Here is a 21352-nt window from a genome sequence, read left to right as displayed (position 1 = left end):
CAAGTGCGCCACAGTTACTAGTCGTATGGCGCACTTGCCCCTGAACCATATATCACCAACCTTTTTGGAGAATATGTTTTACTAATATGAATTATTATTAATAAAATGTTATACTTAGCATAATTTTAGTACTCAAGGTATTTTGTTTAAAGCCGACTTAAATAAAAGGGCGTATTAGTTAATTCGTCGTATATTTGTTTGTTTTAGATCGTTCGTTTTTACAAAAGAAAAACTGAAATATTTTGGTCTAGAGTAACTTTACGTGAAGAGGTTGCAACTGTTCGATCAGGCACGTTATCTGATTCTAATGCAGCTAAAACATATCAAATGTCATAAGGCCATATTCTAAGTAATTGAGTTATAATGCATTAAAATTGTTAATTCCTACATTTTTATATGTTTATTTTTTTTGTTTTTAGAAATAAAATGGATTTCATATTAAGCCTACCATTTTTTTATTATTTTTTTTTAATATAGCAAAAAAATGTGTAAAATGTTTTGGAGCCCTGATGTACAAATATATGGCGCACTTGCCCCGAATTTGATTTAACAGCCATAGTTTGTTATAATATTGAGTGATTAAAATTTATCTAAGAGCAATGCGGGTAAAACTTATTTCTCTATGGACTAAAGTGAGTGTTTTCTTTATAATGTTTCATATTGGCGTTTTTTTTACACAGGCGCACTTACCCCATTTCCGGAGGCAAGTGCGCCTACTACCATTTTTTTTTATTTTGAGCAAAATAATATTAATTTATTGTCTGATTGCCTTGAATGACTATAGGTCGTTATCACAAAATGTCAAATATTCTTAAATTAATAAAATTACATTCTTAAGTCAGCACAAAAAGAAATTATTTTGCATTGAAACCAGCTATGAAAATTTTATGGCGCACTTTCCCCTACTGACCTTATTTACAATAAAAAATATTATTATTATTATTTTTTTTTTTTTTGTATCATAACTGAATCTCGGCTTATAGACCGGGTTGCATGGTGTGGACTGGTGCGGACGAGCCAAAGCCAAGTCTGCAGCAACATAAAGTAAAATATTGTTTATAGTAGGAAAGGTAAAAGAAACTTAATCGTGGTCCATCTGCAGAAACTTTCTCACTATGCGACAAGTGTTGAGGATGATTGCTTTTTGAAGGGTTATGTATATGAATTTTGGTAGATGGAGTGTCTGTAGAGAGTTGTGGAGCTGTGTAGGAATCACGCCCGTGGTTGACAAAACTATTGTTACTATAACTGCTTCTTGAAGACTCCACATTCGTATAACTTCGTCTTTAAGTTCAATGTATTTGGAAAGTTTCTCAGCTTTGGTCGATTGAATGTTGTGAGTGTTTGGTATTGCTATATCTATGATGTAAGCAGAATTCTGGATTTAATCAATTAATATAATATCTGGTCTATTGTAGTGTATCGTCCTGTCTGTGAGTATGGCTCGGTCATAATAAAGTTTATGTGTCAAGTATATTTATTGTATTAATTATTTATTATTTTAATATTTATTACTATTTATTTTTTGATTCCATTTTATTACTATTACTAGCTTTTGCTCGCGGCTTCGCCCGCGTGAAGGTGTTTTCCAGGATAAAATTCCACTGTTTGATAAAAGTCTTGCTACATATTTTCCCGGTACTTATAGGTTCAAACTAATTTTATCCCCAATCTATAATTTCAGTTCAATCAGTCGAAAATCTAAGAACATTTATACAAACTTTCATCCCCTATTTTATCCCCTTAAGGGTAGAATTTATCAAAATCCTTTCTTAGGGGATGCCTACGTCATAGTAGCTTTATGCATGTAAAGTCTTAGCCCGATCCGTCCAATGGTTTGGGCTGTTCCTTGATATATCACTGTCAGTCACCTTTGAGTTATATATTATATTAACAACTGAAGTTAGCTAAAATTGAGTTTCTCGAAGCCGACCACTATTTATGTACTATGTATTTTGAGACTATGCAATTTTGTCGCGTTCGCGATTCACTTTCACTTTTGTTGAGTTTCAGAACGCGATATTAGATCCTCCAACGCGCACGCGAATTTGAACTTTATGCAGCGGTAATAAATTACAAATTGACTCTCCATTTTATTTAGAAAACGTTTGTATGGGAAATAGAAAAATGCTGTTTTGAGGATTTTCCCGGCAATTATTCGAATTTTTCTCACCTTTTAAAACTTCCCTAGACCTCCACGAATAATTCAAGACCAAGATAAGATAAATCCGTTCAGCCGTTCTCGAGTTTTAGCGAGACTAACGAACAGCAATTCATTTTTATATATATAGATTATTAAATTACTAATAAAAGATGAAATGCGCACAGAGGGAAAAAATAAGTAAAGCAAAATCTAAAAATAAAGTATGGAGCTATAAAAACAAATATGTAAATATGATAAGTATTTATAAAAGCTGATCCAATTAGCAAGATACAAATTTTAAGATTATACACATTGTATGACGATTGACGACACATTTACGGTAAATATATTTAGGTGTTGGACTTGGCAACCCTATATTTCAATCATTAGATTTATGTCAAAATCACATAAATATTTATTTTATAAATTGTTCAATACATTTCATAGAGACAAGTCCGAAATCAAATCATTTGGAGAAAGGAGAAAATCTGTTTATAATAAATTTGATCTGGTGGCCTTTGCAACAGTATTGTAATTCTTCGGAAGTAGTAGTAGTAGTAGTCTGTGAAAAATATCAAGATAACTTTACACATTGGGTGAGTTATTGATTTTTCTCATTTCGTAATTGTTATCACATAAATAATATTGTATTACACTTAACATATTTTTATATACTTAAAACAATAATTCAGAAATAAAGAAGCAAAAATAATAAGCTGTAAGACATTTAGCAATGCTCGTATTTTACCAATTGTATTTAACAAATAAAAGAGATCTATATAAAACATACTTCATAAGTATTCAATTTTATAATTTAAAATACAATATTATGTAAAATGAATGTCAAAGTAGGTACGCGTTATACACAGTCACGAATTTCCAAAGTGTGGGTGGATTATTAGACCTTGACTGATTTGCAAACTTTTATTATTTTCAATGATCACAAAAATCATTATAAAAAGATATAGAAATGCTGTGAGTGCATTCCTTTTAACTTCCTTTTACCTTCTAATATAATTTTTTGAGTATATATGTCGAATAATGGCTTCCTTTTGGTTTATGAATATGGATTTAGTAACCCTCACACCAAAAGACTGTATGCATGCTATACTGAAGTTTTAAAAGACAAAAAAGTTAAATAACTTTCATTACTTTAAATTTTTAATAGGCTTTACATGTACTTCCTTATTATGATAATGCTAAATTATTATATTTTTATGTTCTTATGCAAAATCAAAATATTTTTAGTTTTGCTTGACTTACCAATTAAAAACAATATAATTATATTGCTGCATAAAAAAATATATTCTAAATTGACAGAGCCATTATATAAAACTTTCTATTTGATGTCAACGTAAAAAAAAATATCTATATTCTCTTGATACATTGAATATAAAATTGTTACTGTTGAATGTTTTGTGGATTATTTATTGTTAGTGTGTATATTATGTTTTAATTTGACTTTAGAGTATTGCACCTACATATTTTTAACTGTAAAAATGTCAATATATAGTTAAATAAATAAATTTTAATAATTATGAAAAAAAAAAAACAAAATGTCTTCCCATTATGGTTATTGATATGTCAACAGTTTTTCAGATTAAAATTAATTTAAATACTAGTTTTCAATACACTTTAAAATTGTCATGATTTCTACTAACTCTTTGTAATATTATATTGAAAGAATGGCACAAGGACCTCCCTCAGCAACAGAATCTGTCAAAATAATAATAATGAATATTATTACCCTTTGAGAGGTTTAAAAAATCCTCAATATGTATCAAAAAGTTACATCTTCTTTTTTTTAATTATACAATGTTAATTTATGTTGTTGGGTAAAGTACAATACTGTCTAGCTGAAGAGAATAGCAATATTATGATCTATTGACCTAAAAACTTTCCGAAAGCCTAATTGAATCGGTGTTCTTTTTTTTTAAATACAGAAATTTATATTATTTTCTTATTCTTTTTGGCATATATGGAGAGGTAATAGTATAAATACTTTGGACACAATATTTTGAATGATATCACCTTATTTGTGGCAATTTATACACTAAGATGGCTAAGTCATATAAAAATGTCATAAGGGCATTACTTTACAAAAAAAATATTTTTATTTATATAATCATACAATTAAACTCATTAATTTGGTATACTCCCGTAAAATTTAAGGTAACAAAAATAAACTGCTGAACACATTTGGATGAAATTTGGCACATGCATAGATTATGACTTGACTTTCCAAAAAATAGTTATAAACAAATACAAACTGGCTTAGAGAGATTTAGACTTAGCTGAAGAGATAGCAATAATTCGGTCTCTTATCCCCTTAGCTTATTGTAAACACAGGTAAAAGAGTTACACCCATGTTTACAACCTTTAACCCACGAGAACAAATCATGTAAAATTCATTGAACTTAAACACAAGAATATGTCAAATGTTTAACTTATAGCTTTCTTGCAATCATTTTTGGTAAGTTAACAAACTAATTGACCTTAGGAATGAAGAGATGTCACAAAATATAATTGTAATCTGATGGCAAATTTTAAGAATTTTCAACCTTGTTCTGTTTTAAGGCTGATTTTAGCCAAAATAGCCCCTATGAAGGACTATGTTTTTTTAATGAATATCTAAGTTGAGAGTCTGGAGAAATTTTTGATCTACCTTAGAACCATAAAGTCACCTGTTTAGGTTTTTAAATTTAAAGAAGAAAATTTAAGTCATAATTCATAGAACATAAGTTTTTCACCTTACACCATCATTGTCATAATTTTCATTAAAGTTACGAAGCTGATTGTTTTAGCAAACAAGTACAAGTAATGAAAATTTTGTTGCATTAAAAAAATCTCGGATAAGTCATCTACTTTTTTAAAAATAAATAATTTAATCGTTCAAATCCTACATTTTCGAAAATTCAGAAAAATATTCATAACTCGAAATCTATGAAAAATCGCGGTACATACATGGGGGTGATTCGGGTACCTCAAGGGATCCTCTATCTCTGGACCTCCGCTTGACTACACTTTCTGGGACAACCTGTATATTAAAGATGCAATGGATAGTATTTTAGCCGCATACCGGATATGCTTCCAACCTTGTAGCCGTATAGCCGGATATTCGGCCGCCGGATATTTAAGCACTTAAAATATATTTACTTATTACCTAAAGATAATTTGTTTTTTTTAGTCCAGTATTCGGTTAGCCGAATAGGTGCTAGATATGCAGTATTCGACCGGATAGTGTTTAGGCTACCGTATAGGCTAGATACTGGATAGTTACCAGATATCCGTTTCATCTCTACTATAAATACCATAAAAAACTGAGCTCAAAATAGTAATGCAGTAGTAAACTTAGTGACATGGCAGCATATGATTGGTCATGTAATTAGTTGCACACATCATTTTGTACTAATGATAAATAATATGAGTGCCCATAGACAGAAGCAAGACTATAAAGAACACACACACACTGCTGCTTGGCAGTAGAAATAGACATTGCGATGATACCTACTCAGATAGTCCTCGCATACGGGAGACCTGCAACAAGCTAGAAACGACATTACTTTTCTGGGGTTATCCAAGGCATCTATTGTAGAAGCTCCTTTCTGAAAAAAAAGTAATAATGTACGTTTATTTTCGTTTAAAAATTACACCTAAAAGAAATGGATTACCGAATAAAATAAATATGTTATTGTTATAGTAACGCAGTAGTTAATAATTCGTTGTGTTGTATATGAGCACTGAATGGGAAAAGGAAAAGGAAATATTTTGAGTCTGACGAAAAGTAGTTATGTATAAGAATATTCATAGTTCAAGTATTATTAACTCAGTGGGCACGCAATAAACAAATAGTTGGAGAGCTGATAGACATTTTGGCAAAGGTGTTTGAGGCAATATGAAACAATGTAAAAATCTTTTTCCATTTCTACCTAAATATGGTAATTCAGACACTTAAATTATTAAAACAGCAAAAACAATGTTTTCTTGAGGCGTTTTGAAATTTGAATACTCTAGGAATTTGGATTTTAAAAAGTGGATTAATAAAAACAAATAATAAGTTAACCGGGTCCCAACCGATGCCAGGTAATTGCAAAGTAATATTTTTATTAAAAACTAACAAAATTCGCCCTTTCTTTAAGTATATCGTAAGTCATTACTTCCCAGAATTTGATCCTTTTTAGCGACAGTATCAAATAATAATACAGTTGTTTGTGTTTGTCAAAATCAACGGGTTCGATACTTGACTAGGAATATTGGCGTTTAAAAATTTAATCATGCCGTTCATTACAAAATTCATAACCAAACCGGAACCAAACATTTGCAAATATTTACTTGACAACAAGACTGTTTTTGATTGTTTACAGACAACCTACTCACTGGAAGAGATGAGTCCTATTGAGAGTGTACCAATGGCGGTACTTCATTGTGTTGATGATTATGTTGAGCTTCTGTATGATGATATTCCAGAAAAAATTAAGGGATCAGCACTCATACTACAGCTGGCCAGAAATCCTGATAATTTGATTGAACTAGCTAGAAATGGTAATAATCTTTATGCGATTTTTTAATTTCCAATTCACTAAGCGTCTGTCCATAATCCAAATATGATGAAAGCATACCGCCTACATGTGTTAGGTAACTGTAACTTTATACTTGCTCACAAAACACTCGCGCTCTGCGCGAGATGCACGCTCCTTAAATATAGTGTAATTCACGACGTAAAGTTACTCTTCATAATATAATTTTACGTCGCGTGCAGCGCATGTGCGGCTTGCGACGGCCGATGACAGTTAACCCCTTTAAATATTAACATTTTGCTTACGAGTTCCTTGCACAACGTCGATTAGCTTTAAGAATCGATTATTGAACACTTTGGTTCCACTTAAGAATTCAATATCATCGAACTACACACGCCTAGTAGTGTAAAAATTTATTTTACAGAAGCTCTGCTCAGTGCTCTTTCGCGTGTTCTAAGAGAAGAGTGGAAGAGAAGTATTGAACTGAGCACGAACATTGTTTACACATTTTTCTGTTTCTCAACATATAATGAATTCCATCCAGTTATTATACAATATAAAATTGGTTCACTGTGTATGGATGTTATTGATTACGAATTAAAAAGGTATGACCAATGGAAAGAAAAAGTAGAGGGAAAAAAACAAATAGTTACTCCAGATAAAGTAAGTATTCAACAACGCAAAACAGAAAAAAGTTCGGTGAAAATCAATATTATCTGCAATAGAGAGAGAGAGAGAGCTATTATGATAACAAGTATATTCATTAAACTAATAATTGATCGAAGGAAAAAGATTGCAAAGTAGTATTTACTATATTGTATTTTATTTTCACAACAGATAATATTACGAAAAAACTAGAGGGAGGAATGCTCTTTTGTAACTATGAATGTAAATCTAGGCAGTTTTTCTTTTTTAACGCATCGTTAGTGCGCCTTCAAATTGGCCGTGTGGCTGCAACGCGGAAGCATCGTTGCGTTCTTACGGTAGAGCAAATCTATATAACGTGTCTCATATTGCTTTTTTTTGGTCCGCACTACAATACCTTTGTTTCAAATTTGCTATCTTCCGATTAAATAAATACTTTTACAGAATGAATTACCTAAAAGTCGTATCCCAGAACCAAAACGTCGACCAAAGTCTGGCACATGGGCTGTTGCTGATGTAAACATGCAAAAAACTAGATCTTTGGTGTCTAGTTACCACGAGGACCTTTGCAGTGCTTCTGATGAATGTTTGTCCAAGAATGATGAAGAACAGATGAAACGGAAACTCAAAACTTTGTCCAAGAGGCAAGAACAACTACTGAGAGTAGCGTTTTATATGTTGCTCAATATAGCAGACAATGTCAAGGTTGAAGAGAAAATGCACAAAAAAGATATAGTCGGATTATTGATGGGTGCCATGGAGAGACATTCTAATATTGACTTGCTTATTCTCATCGTGTCATTCTTACAAAAGCTATCTATTTTTGTTGAAAATAAAAATAGTATGGCATCGCGAGGAATAATCGAGAAACTTTCTCCATTGCTTGATTCTTCAAACGCTGATTTAGTAAATGTCACTTTGAAATTGTTATTCAATCTAACTTTTGATACTAAATTACGCAACAAGATGATCAAAATTGGATTATTGCCGAAATTCATTCAATTTACAAGTAAGTGATTTAATCTATTTATACTATTATATAAATCCTCATAGTTGTTTTTTTATTTGAACGATATAATCTCAGGAACTACTGGTGCGAATTCAAAAAATATTTAAGTGTTGGTAGCCTATTTATCGAAGAAAGCTATAATAGGATATAATCGCGCTATGATCAATAGGAGCGGAGCATCAATGAAAAATGTTAAAAACGTATGCCTTTTGAGAGCTTCCACTGCGTAAACGATTAAAGTTACGCAACAACAATGTATGATCGAATTGTTCTTCTTAAAAATTCAAAAAAAATATTATTAAACTAATTGCCTAACGGCATTCCATGAATTTTTTTACGGACATAGTTTAGACCCTGGGACGGAGAGGTTACTTTATACAAAGGGAAATATAGCGAGACCTTTATCCCGGAATGAATGTATGAATAATATGATTTATTTCAATCCCGCTAAAATGTCACGTTCCTAATCAATATTTTCTATAATTTCAGGTGACGATAAACACATAAATTTATCTATGAAAATTCTATATCACTTGAGCATGGACGATCGTGTCAAGATGATGTTCACTCAATCAGATTGCGTTAAATTAGTAAGTATTTTTAAGGCTTTTATACACGACAATATCTATTGGAGCACATGAGTACCAACGCATTCTATGAATGAGAGTTTAAAGTTTTAAAAAATAACAGAGGCTACTTTGTTTGCGTGGTTGTATAATGTATAGGTAGAATTAAATAAATAAATAATAATCAGCGCGTTTCTGGTCCTTATTTTTATAAACACAAGTGCTAAAAACGCATAAAAAATCAAACGCTATATCGACAGCCTTTAATATAATGGGGTATTGTACTATGTTTGATTTTAAAAGCCCTTATCTGAAAACAACATTAAAATTGGTTAAGAAATGAGGCAGTAATTCATATTTCAAATATTGCAATGTGCAGGTGTGGGCGCGTAGTGGAGATATCGCCTCATCTCTGTCTTTCGCTCGCATCGAATTTCCGATGACATCATGTGCGCGTATTGCGCCTCTGTTCTAGTTCTATGACGTTTACCTCGTCTGCCAAAATTCAAAGGCTTATTATTATAACTTGTTGATTTTATACAGCCCTTAATTTTTTCTTCCGGCGTTTGAATTGAAATGACGTAAATATTTCATAAAAGTAAAGGACGGAATGAGTCAAATAACCTTTTATTAAAACAATTTATTAAAAACCGACAGTAAAAATACGTTTTCATTTAAAGGAAGAAAAAACATAAATATGTCATATACACAAAACACATAGGTATTATTTGTTTCTTTGTTCTATGATGAATTATTAGAAATAATAAAGTGTCAACAGAATATCATGCGGCAAAAGTTTAACTTCAAAACATTAAAATATCAGTTTGATAGTTGCATAAAATAGTGTGATGTAATATAATGGTAGAGTAGAGCGTAGTTGAGATATGGTCGGTGGTGTGGTTCAGTTGACGGACATGCTGCTGCTGAACGTGAACGCGGAGCCGTGGTCGGGCGGCGGGAATGGGGGTACGGAGGTGCTCGTGGCGCTGTGCGTGAACATATCGTGGTGCGCGCGCGCGGCGCAGCAGATGTCGGCGGAGGGGCGCCTGCGCGAGCTGCTCGCGCGCGCCTTCCGCTACCGCAACGCCATGCTCATGAAGCTCGTGCGCAACCTCTCGCACCATCAACATTGCAAACCGCTATTTGTGGTTAGTAACACAATATTATCTATCTATCTATTCTACTAGCTTTTGCTCGCGGCTCCGCCCGCGTTATAAAGTTTTTCGGGCTAAAGTTTTCCGTTATAAAAGTCACACTATATATTTTCCCGGGAGCCTATGTTCTTCCCAGGGTCTCAAACTGTCTCCATACCAAATTTTATCCTAATATGTTAGATAGTTTTTGAGTTTAACACGTTCAGGCAAACAGATGCAGCGGGGGACTTTGTTTTATAATATACTAGCTTTTGCCCGCGGCTCCGCCCGCGTTATAAAGTTTTTCGGGCTAAAGTTTTCCGTTATAAAAGTCACGCTATATATTTTCCCGGGAGCCTATGTTCTTCCCAGGGTCTCAAACTGTCTCCATACCAAATTTTATCCTAATACGTTGGGTAGTTTTTGAGTTTAACACGTTCGGGCAGACCGATGCAGCGGGGGACTTTGTTTTATGATATATTTTTGTAGAACTTTTTAAGAGGAACAATCCCGTCATACATTATTGTTGCATAACTTTAACCGTTTACGCAGCGCACGCCACAAAAGCTCTCAAAACTAATAAATTGTCCCCGTTTTTGCATCATGTTTCATTACTGCTCCGCTCCTATTGGTCATAGCGTGACGATATATAACCTATAGCACTCCAGGAACAAAGGGCTATCTAACACAAAAATATTTTTCAGTTCGAACCGGTAGTTCCTGAGATTAGCGATTACTGCTCCGCTCCTATTGGGCATAGCGTGTTGATATATATAGCCTATAGCATTCCAGGAACAAAGGGCTATCCAACACAAAAAGAATTATTCAGTTCAAACTCCTAGTTTCTGAGATTAGCCGTTACTGCTCTGCTCCTATTGGTCATAGCGTGATGATATATAGCCTATAGCACTCCACGAACAAAGGGCTATCCAACACAAAAAGAATTATTCAGTTCAAACTCCTAGTTTCTGAGATTAGCCGTTACTGCTCTGCTCCTATTGGTCATAGCGTGATGATATATAGCCTATAGCACTTCACGAACAAAAGGCTATCCAACGCAAAAAGAATTTTTCAGTTTGGACCGGTAGTTCCTGAGATTAGCCATTACTGCTCCGCTCCTATTGGGTATAGCGTGATGATATATAGCCTATAGCACTCCACAAACAAAGGGCTATCCAACGCAAAAAGAATTTTTCAGTTCGAACCGACAGTTCCTGAGATTAGGCATTACTGCTCCGCTCCTATTGGGTATAGCGTGATGATATATAGCCTATAGTAATCCACGAACATAGGGCTATCCAACGCAAAAAGAATTTTTCAGTTTGGACCGGTAGTTCCTGAGATTAGCCATTACTGCTCCGCTCCTATTGGGTATAGCGTGATGATATATAGCCTATAGCACTCCACGAACATAGGGCTATCCAACGCAAAAAGAATTTTTCAGTTTGGACCAGTAGTTCCTGAGATAAGCGCGTTCAAACAAACAAACAAACAAACAAACTCTTCAGCTTTATATAATAGTATAGATTCAAACAAACAAACAAACAAACAAACTCTTCAGCTTTATATAATAGTATAGATTTTTGTAGAACTTTTTAAGAGGAACATTCCCGTCATACATCATTGGTGCATAACTTTAACTGTTTACGCAGCGCACGCAACAGAAGCTCTCAAAATTAATAAATTTTCCGCGTTTTTGCAACATGTTTCATTACTACTCCGCTCCTATTGGTCATAGCGGGATGATATATAGCCTATAGCACTCCAATCACAAAGAGCTATCCAACACAAAAAGAATTTTTCAGTTCGAATCGGTAGTTTCTAAAATTAGCCATTACTGCTCCGCTCCTATTGGTATAGCGTGATGATATATAGCCTATAGCACTCCACGAACAAAGGGCTATCCAACGCAAAAAGAATTTTTCAGTTTGGACCGGTAGTTCCTGAGATTAGCCATTACTGCTCCGCTCCTATTGGGTATAGCGTGATGATATATAGCCTATAGCACTCCACGAACAAAGGGCTATCCAACGCAAAAAGAATTTTTCAGTTTGGACCGGTAGTTCCGGAGATTAGCGCGTTCAAACAAACAAACAAACAAACTCTTCAGCTTTATATAATCTATACTTCTATCTATACTATTATATAAAGCTGAAGAGTTTGTTTGTTTGTTTGTTTGTTTGTTTGAACGCGCTAATCTCAGGAACTACCGGTCCAAACTGAAAAATTCTTTTTGCGTTGGATAGCCCTTTGTTCGTGGAGTGCTATAGTCTATATATCATCACGCTATACCCAATAGGAGCGGGTCAGTAATGGCTAATCTCAGGAACTACCGGTCCAAACTGAAAAATTCTTTTTGCGTTGGATAGCCCTTTGTTCGTGGAGTGCTATAGGCTATATATCATCACGCTATACCCAATAGAGCGGGGCAGTAATGGCTAATCTCAGGAACTACCGGTCCAAACTGAAAAATTCTTTTACTTTGGATAGCCCTTTGTTCGTGGAGTGCTATAGGCTATATATCATCACGCTATATTCAATAGGAGCGGAGCAGTAATGTCTAATCTCAGGAACTACCGATTCAAACTGAAAAAATATTTTTGTGTTGAATAGTCCTTTGTTTGTGGAGTGCTCAAAGTTATATATCATCACGCTATGACCAATAGGAGCGGAGCAGTAATGAAACATGTTGCAAAAACGGGGAAAATTATGAGTTTTGAGAGCTTTCGTTGCCTGCGCTGCGTAAACGGTTAAAGTTATGCAACAATGATGTATGACGGGAATGTTTCACTTAAAAAGTTCTAAAAAATATATTATAAAACAAAGTCCCCCGCTGCATCTGTCTGCCTGAACGTATTAAACTCAAAAACTACCCAACGTATTAAGATGAAATTTGGTATGGAGACAGTTTGAGACCCTGGGAAGAACATAGGCTCCCGGGAAACTACTACTTTTATAACGGAAAACTTTAGCCTGAAAAACTTTATAACGCGGGCGGAGCCGCGGGCAAAAGCTAGTACTATTATATAAAGCTGAAGAGTTTGTTTGTTTGTTTGTTTGAACGCGCTAATCTCCGGAACTACCGGACCAAACCGAAAAATTCTTTTTGCGTTGGATAGCCCTTTGTTCGTGGAGTGCTATAGGCTATATATCATCATGCTATACCCAATAGGAGCGGAGCAGTAATGGCTAATCTCAGGAACTACCGGTCCAAACTGAAAAAATCTTTTTGCGTTGGATAGCCCTTTGTTCGTGGAGTGCTATAGGCTATATATCATCACGCTATACCCAATAGGAGCGGAGCAGTAATGGCTAATCTCAGGAACTACCGGTCCAAACTGAAAAAATATTTTTGCGTTAGATAGCCCTTTGTTCTTGGAGTGCTATAGGCTATATATCATCACGCTATATTCAATAGGAGCGGAGCAGTAATGGATAATATCAGGAACTACCGATTCGAACTGAAAAATTCTTTTTGTGTTGAATAGTCCTTTGTTTGTGGAGTGCTCAAAGTCATATATCATCACGCTATACCCAATAGGAGCGGAGCTGTAATGGCTAATCTCAGGAACTACCGGTCAAAACTGAAAAATTCTTTTTGCGTTGGATAGCCCTTTGTTCCTGGAGTGCTATAGGCTAAATATCATCACGCTATACCCAATAGGAGCGGAGCAGTACTGGCTAATCTCAGGAACTATCAGTTCAAACTGAAAAAATATTTTTGTGTTGGATAGACTTTTGTTCCTGAAGTGCTATAGGCTATACATCATCACGCTATGACCAATAGGAGTGGAGCACTAATGAAACATGTTGCAAAAATGGGGAAAATTTATTAGTTTTGAGAGCTTCTGTTGCGTGCGTTGCGTAAACGGTTAAAGTTATGCAACAATGATGTATGACGGGATTGTTCCCCTTAAAAAAACTACCCAACGTATTAAGATGAAATTTGGTATGGAGATAGTTTGAGACCCTGGGAAGAACATAGGCTCCCGGGAAAATATATAGCGTGACTTTTAGAACGGAAAAGTTTATAACGCAGGCGGAGCCGCGGGCAAAAGCTAGTTTTTAATATACTTGCTGCTGCTTGTTCTAGGATGAATGGGAAACTTAGCAATAAAACATTCTTGAAGTAATTTTGAATATTGTTATGAATTTCACGACGTAGATAACTTACCGGATTGGTAAATTTTTTTTCGAATCCTACGATTTTCCCCGAGACACGATATCCGTGAAGGTATTTATATGTTAAAAACAAATACTTAAAACTAGTCTCAATTGCAGGAGTTTGTCGGTGACATCGCAGGTGCAGTCACAAATACCGACACGAACGAAGAGTTTCTAGTCGAGTGCATGGGCACACTCAGCAACATATTAAATCCGAACAATATAGATATTTATGCCGTCGTCGAGCGATACAATTTGATACCCTGCATCATGAAAATACTAGACCCAGGTTGGTTCTATCTGAGATAAATCATTAATAGCATTATACTTATAGCGGTAGCGCTATTATTTATATGACAACGAGTAGTCGTTGTCATATAAATAATTGATGCAAGTGTTGATGCTGTGTAATGTATGTTAGAGATTCTACCGAGGAGCTGTTCGTACACAGGATTGAAAAAATGTGTGTGCATGTGTGATGTGTTGCAGAGGGTGCTGCACCGCCGGAACTGGTGCTGGAGGGCGTGGTGATGGCGGGCGCGCTGGCGGCGGAGAGCGGCGCGGCGGCGGCGCTGGTGCGCGCGGGCGGCGGCGACGCGCTCGTGGCGCTGCTGCGCCTGCGCCAGGCCGACGACGACCACGTGCTGCAGACCGTGTTCGCCTTCCGACAGCTGCTGGCGCACCCGCGCGCCGCCGACCACCTCGTCCAACGCACCGGTGAGGAGAGTCCGTCGCTTCATCTCAACTTACATAATAACGACCCAAAATGTGGTATTCGACCTGAATAGTGACAATTGTTGATTAACTTTTGATTAGTCTGTTAAATTTCAATTATCTATTTGTTTCTTCTTAGTATTAAAATTTACCTTTACTTATCTAAGATAGCATTTATATTCTTTAATAAGTATTTCCCAAGGTTAAGTGTTCTTATGTTTGAGTTGAAGCTCCTTTTTAATTTTGCTACTTGATGTGTCATCCACAAGTTGTTTTTTTATCAAGTATTTTTATGATACCACGATAAATTTATGACTCATAATTTTGCACTATAATAACATACGGAAATATATCATGACCACCCTAGACTCGGGTGGTACCCACTCACAGGACGTTGAAACAGTCTAAGTCATAGGTAAAAATTAAAATTATTAATTCTGAAATTATAAGAAAACAGCAGTATTTTTTAAGTATTGGCTGATTACCTTAAAATGGCATGTACAACACACTCACATGTTGCATGTGTGTAGTATCTGTGAATAAACATGTCGTGATAACGCAATACTCACGTATCGACAAAGTCAAAAACTATATCATGATCTTTCGTAGTATGAAATATTTTTAACATATAATGAGTAATGTGAACGTGCCGGCTTTAGTTAACCGATCTATACTGGCCTTCTGAAAACCATAACTATAAATTTACGACCCTACTTAGAAATATATATAATGTCATCTTAATGCTAGTGTCGTAATTTTTACATAGTTACAATAAATTATTGTAAATTGTAAGTAATCAAGGTATAATTTATTTTACAGAGGCTCCAGCTTATCTTATAGACCTAATGCAAGATAAAAATGCGGAAATAAGAAAAATGTGCGACTCGTGTCTTGATATCATATCTCAAATGCAAAATGACTGGGCAGCTCGAATAAAGGTAACTTTGTAATTAAAGCGATACCACCAAGAACATAAAACAATATATGCTCATAAATAATCAACATAGTATTTTAAAGCACGATGTTTTTGTACTAAAATTGTGTAATGGTTCCTACGATTATGAATCAAAGGTATTAAAATATATAAGGCTTTTGCAAATGTAACAATTAAACACCGCCATCCCCTAGTGTCTAATGTGAAGAGATTCGTATCGGCCAACACAAGTTGAACGCCGAAGAGGCAAGATCGGCCTCTTATAATAATATAGTAATATCAGGCCTGTATTATATACTGTCCCACTGTTGGGCACGGGCCTCCTCTACTACCGAGAGGGAGGGAGGGAGGGCCGCCTCTTATAACAAAAAATAAATTTTAGATGCATATATTATGCTAAAAAATGTTGTAGCATTTATATGTGTTGAAAAACATGTGAAAATTGGTATGTTTAGTTTTTTTAAGTGTGTCGAGACCAACCGTAAATTACTAGTTTGTATCGACATTTCAAGGTGGAAAGATTCCGTTGCCACAACGGGCAGTGGCTGGCGGTGGTGGAGACGCTGGGGGCGGAGGGCGGGGAGGGCGCGGGCGGTGCGGGGGACGCGGGGGCCGCGGCCGACGCCGCCGACGACCTGCCGCCCTACCTCTCCGCAGAGTACCTCACCTCGCACCGGCTCACCACCTCGGGTATGTGTTGTGCTGCCTGACTTCGGACCATGCCGTCCACTGTCCACTGTATGTCCGCACAGCGCGCAACATTGACCAAATCACGCAAGTCAAAGGTTACGGATCGCGTTCCTAGGTGTATAAGTTGCATGCAAATAATATTCTTATGTTTTATATCCATTTCTTGTGCCACATTTTAAATTGACGACGCGCATCGGGTAAATCTGAGTCGGCCCTTAGGTATTGAGGCTAGACGCTAGGGAATATGATATTTAAGAAATCTTGATACCTATATTACTTATCGTTATTGATTCCGATGACGTGTTTTGTTGTTTTTTTTTATTTTATTTTTTTTGTCATACGCCCACTACACTGGCAGTTAATTTTAAATCTAATAGCTATCGTCAACTAGGCTCGTCAATCCGAATCATTATCCACCTGTTAAATACTATAAAGCTACATATTAAATACTATAAAGCTGTGTCCATAAGTAACGCCCATACAGAACCATGTTGCCACGTATAGGGAATAAATGCGATTCTATTCTGTTCAGTGTAGACTAGTGAATCTGTAGGCCAGATATTAAGCTCGATCTAAATATGCCGGACTTTCTTAAGTACTTGATAACTCACATAAAGCCTGTGGTGTAGTACACATAGTCATAAGGCTTTTGATGATGTGTCCGCTGATGCTAGCGCCGTGTTCGGCCAAGCACGAATAATAAAGAACTGAGCTAAGTATTCGTATCGTGTAGCTTAACGTTTTTAGTACCTATTTATCTAGAGGGTTTGATAATATTATACGTCTAAAAACAGATTCTTACTGTTGCTTCCCATACATTTTGATCTTACTGTTACCATGGTTACTCGATATATTGTTCGAAGTTTACTCGCCCTTAATATACACGCTGCCTCATTTTAGTGCTCATGGAGCGCTGTTCAGATTTCCTTACAAATATACGTTAACGGAACCATAACTTAGCGTATACGCTTTATTTACGCATATTTTTTATAGTATACTATAAAAAATATGCTAGCAATACTGTACGGTACGCTCGTAGCTCGCGAACCTCTTCGTAACACGCGCATTCAACCATTTAAAGGCACCGTACTATCATGCACAACCCGTAGATTCTTTTTGCCAATAGAGTCTTCTTATATAGTTTGCAACCGTTTTTTTTGTAGCTAGGCTGTATTTCTTTTGGGTAATTTCATCGGCATAGAAATTGTCTGGTAGGTTTATCAGTATCTGTTAATGGTAGTTTATATATTCAATACGAAATGTTTAATTTTAATATTATTTCCCTTTATATTAAAAAAAAAACTCATCTTGTGGTATTCATGATGGTGTGGGTCAATTGTTAAATGACCCTTGTCATCACGTCCCTGAGAATATTAGATCCAATATAAATACAAAAAGATTGTTTTCCAAGGATAGACTCAATCTATATTATCCTTTATATTTTTGCAGATTCCCAAACTTCGCTTAATGATGATTCCGACAGTCTGTCGGACGAGGGTGATTTACATAAAGTAAAAGAAAATATAAGACACAGGTAATAAGTAACTTCAATGATTTATCTACCAAATTATTATTTACTGACTAAAAGTTTATAATATTCCTGAATCATTTTGCCCGGAATTATTTTTAGAAAAGGCGAAGAAACTAATTTCACGCTGGTTCACTGCCTATTTTTATGAACAACTCTAATCGCTTTTTCGATCTGTCGCGAAAATGGGCCAATCAGAATAATTTTTTATTGCATGTTTATAAATTACATATTTTGATTGGTTTATTCTCAGGATCGGATTCGAAGCATAAGGCTGAGAACGTTTATTGAAACAGTCCGTAACAGAATTAGGGAATGGGGATATTTATTATCTGTGTGTGAAAATAAAATGTGCCGTCAGATAATCAGCTGGTCATTCAATTATAAATCAATATACTCTTACTTCAGCACAGTTATGGTAAAATTCACTTGTAATGAATGGTGGCTGGCTCACATGTACTAATAAGGTATTTGACTTAATTTTTTTACAACTTTTATAAAATATGTTCGTTGTATAAATTCTACAGAAGAAATCATGAAAATTGATGAAAAATCCACAAGTTATAAGCCGTTGGTCGTAATTTGGTGGTAGGGGTGAGTGTCAAAAAACATAAAAGAGACGAAATACTTGCATGTGACGTCAAGGGGCATTTAGGGGTGTGCGAAAGAAAGAGATGAAGCGATATCCCTACTCCACGCCCATAACTGCACGAAGCAATATTTGAAATTTGAATTACTGCCTCATTTCGAATTGAATCGAATATTCATGCTGTTTTCACAGGATTTCTTTTTGTACTAATTGCTGTTACATACTAAAAAAAAACACCAAACCATAGTCAAATACCCTATTGTGCCCATGTGTCAAGATTTTTAATGTAAATGTTGTATTGTTCTATAAATTAATTAAATTGGTAAAGGTTTGGTGTGGGGTATTTTTTTCTTTTTGGAAATCGCTACGGTTACCATCGGGGGTGCTTTGCGAAAGGGATACAGGCGATCCTTCGGCTTGACAACCGCAACGGCCCCTCCCCCAATGGAGAAGGAGTTGTAAGGAATGTGGGATGAAGAATAGAGAAGAGTGGTGTGCAGGGTATTGGCTATGTCTATAATTTTGCTGTACTTTTCCATATTAATAATTCAATAAAAATAAGATTTTTTGCTTTCATTAACCTCTTGTAGAACGCAAAAGCCAATAGACACAACGAACATCGTTCATTCCAGAAATTAATGACGGCAGTTTTACGAGTCAGTTACCCGACACGAGTACAAATCCATATAGTTGTGTAATATAAAAAGTAGATTCTATTTATTTATTATAATACTATGTAGTTTGTAAAAATCATCAAAGGTGGGTTTTAGTAAATCGCATACAGAACATAAAAACATAATTTTTGTGGACGAACATTAAAATTAAATTCCTAATTTTAAGAAAATAATTCAAATATTAGCTAACTTTATTAACTCAAATACGAGCCGTCATGCTTCATTCGTTTCGTTATTAGAACGGGTCAAACTTATGTTATTGTGATGATACACCTATCTGGATGACCAAAATGTTTTTTTAATCCTTGTTTAAGGAGCTTTGTCGTATATTACGAGTGATTTGATATCTAAAATCAAAGTGTTCGGCTGTTGTCGATACTATGAAATATCAAATTATCGAGACGTCAAGTCAATTGTGTAAAACTATAAACTATATACTTTGCATCTTAATTCAAGTATTAGTTAAAGGACTATTTGATTTTTTAGATTAGATTATATAAGAGGTCCCCAAACCTTTTTTTCTCATAGACCCCTTTCACGATTTTGCTGGTTCCGGTGAGCCTTTTTTTAGGTTTTGCAGAGAAACTGCATTACAACTACCGCCCAGCCACCGAGGGGGATTATGTTGAGGTCATTGTGTCTCTTGCGACTCCTATCAATATAATCGAATTGTGGACCCCCATTTTTTGGTCAAGCCAACGTGGAACAATGGGGGTCCACCTGGACCACTTTTGGAATTAGTGGATTACATTAATAATACTCTTTTGTTATAGGACCTCGGCAGAACATCTTAAAAGCGAATCAAATGAAATGATTAATTCTTCGTCAGGAAAAGTCATGGAAAGCACAGACTTTAACAATGATCTCAGCGTTTTTACGTAATCTGATATTTCAAAACATAATTATAGCTTTCATAACCATGGCGGATTCAAGTTACGGTGTCACGGTTGGAAATATATAAGAATGTGCTATATATATTATTTACCTTTATTTATAAAGTCATTTCACCAGGCACTTCTCATTTCGGCAGTCTATTTTCCTATAATATATTTTGATCACAGCATGAACTCCCATAAGATTAGTTATATATCGCTGAAAATTTTGTAATGCTTGTTTCATATTATACCTACTTGTATTAGTAATTATTTATTCATACTAATATATTATGTATATTCCAGAGAAGTGCGTTTTTTTTTTCACAAATTTATTATATGACATGGCATATACCTAAACCGCAGGAAATAGAACAATGTGAGTGCGGCGAGGATTTAAGCGTACACCGTCCACTGGGTAGGAAAGGGTGGGAAAAATGGGCAAATTGCTTTATTATTATTTCACAAAGTACATGGAAGTTAAATGATTAATGTAACAATTAATACAATTTTGTTTAGGGCTGATTTTTCAATTATCAGATATGGATCTGAAGTGTATAATATGTTGGCGAGTCAATGTTAGTATTGTTAAAATATATTGGCATTCTGCACTGTTATATTATGCTATACAACACAACTCCTTTTCCCAACCTCCAACCACTCAAGCTCAAAATGTGAAGTTTAGTGGATCTTTAACGGGCGCTGGCACAAAATTTTCATTGTACTAAGGGCATAACTAATTTTCATTGTCCTTGGACGATTATGTGTAAATTTTTTGGCCTGATAAAACCTAAGCTCATAGCTTTCAACGTCAATTGCAAAAGAGTCTGACTGTTTCCTAGCCATTGTAACGGCCCATCAAATAACCTCCACCCCACACCAAAAGCACGCCCATGCATGGAGGCACATTTGCCGCGACCCTAGGCACACAGTTCAGTGTGTATACCTCATGGTTGCTAAATACACATTGAGGCCTATAAGGGTTCGCGAACATTTCCCCTTCCAACTATTCTGAGAGGGCTCATTCTTCTTCTCTTCCTTCACTCTATTCCCTCTTTCTTCCTCCCAGGCCCTGAGCCCGGATAGCCGTGGGTCGCCAGCGTACCGTCTGCTGGCACCCTCGGTGACAACCGTAGAGCATACCAAATCTTTACAGGGAATGCCGAGGTTGCTA

At 35.6% G+C, this 21352-nt stretch overlaps 1 protein-coding gene across 1 annotated transcript; it reads left to right on the top strand.

Moving 5' to 3' along the window:
• Positions 1–2501: 2501 nt before the first annotated feature.
• On the top strand, positions 2502–20488 carry LOC115441039 (kinesin-associated protein 3). Its single transcript, XM_030165613.2, has 12 exons — positions 2502–2739; positions 6508–6685; positions 7085–7323; positions 7750–8314; positions 8804–8904; positions 9786–10028; positions 14295–14466; positions 14667–14894; positions 15711–15829; positions 16338–16515; positions 17965–18049; positions 20080–20488. Exons 2-12 carry the CDS (start codon positions 6529–6531, stop codon positions 20186–20188), a joined length of 2196 nt encoding a protein of 731 aa, XP_030021473.1. The 5' UTR covers positions 2502–2739; positions 6508–6528; the 3' UTR covers positions 20189–20488.
• The last annotated feature ends 864 nt before the right edge of the window (positions 20489–21352 follow it).

The sequence above is a fragment of the Manduca sexta genome, chromosome 23, assembly GCF_014839805.1.
Source record: "Manduca sexta isolate Smith_Timp_Sample1 chromosome 23, JHU_Msex_v1.0, whole genome shotgun sequence".
Taxonomy (NCBI): Eukaryota; Metazoa; Arthropoda; class Insecta; order Lepidoptera; family Sphingidae; genus Manduca; species Manduca sexta.
The sequence above is the reverse complement of the archived record's forward strand: the minus strand, read 5'-3'. Positions and strand labels throughout refer to the sequence as shown.

What these genes read in the sequence shown, in the direction of transcription:
- LOC115441039 (XM_030165613.2), top strand. Translation starts at nt 6,529, where the DNA reads ATGAGTCCTATTGAGAGTGTACCAATGGCGGTACTTCATTGTGTTGAT. An exon ending in ATTGCAAACCGCTATTTGTG is followed by an intron (nt 10,029 to 14,294) that starts GTTAGTAACACA and finishes TCTCAATTGCAG; the next exon opens with GAGTTTGTCGGTGACATCGC. An exon ending in AAAGAAAATATAAGACACAG is followed by an intron (nt 18,050 to 20,079) that starts GTAATAAGTAAC and finishes CTTTTGTTATAG; the next exon opens with GACCTCGGCAGAACATCTTA.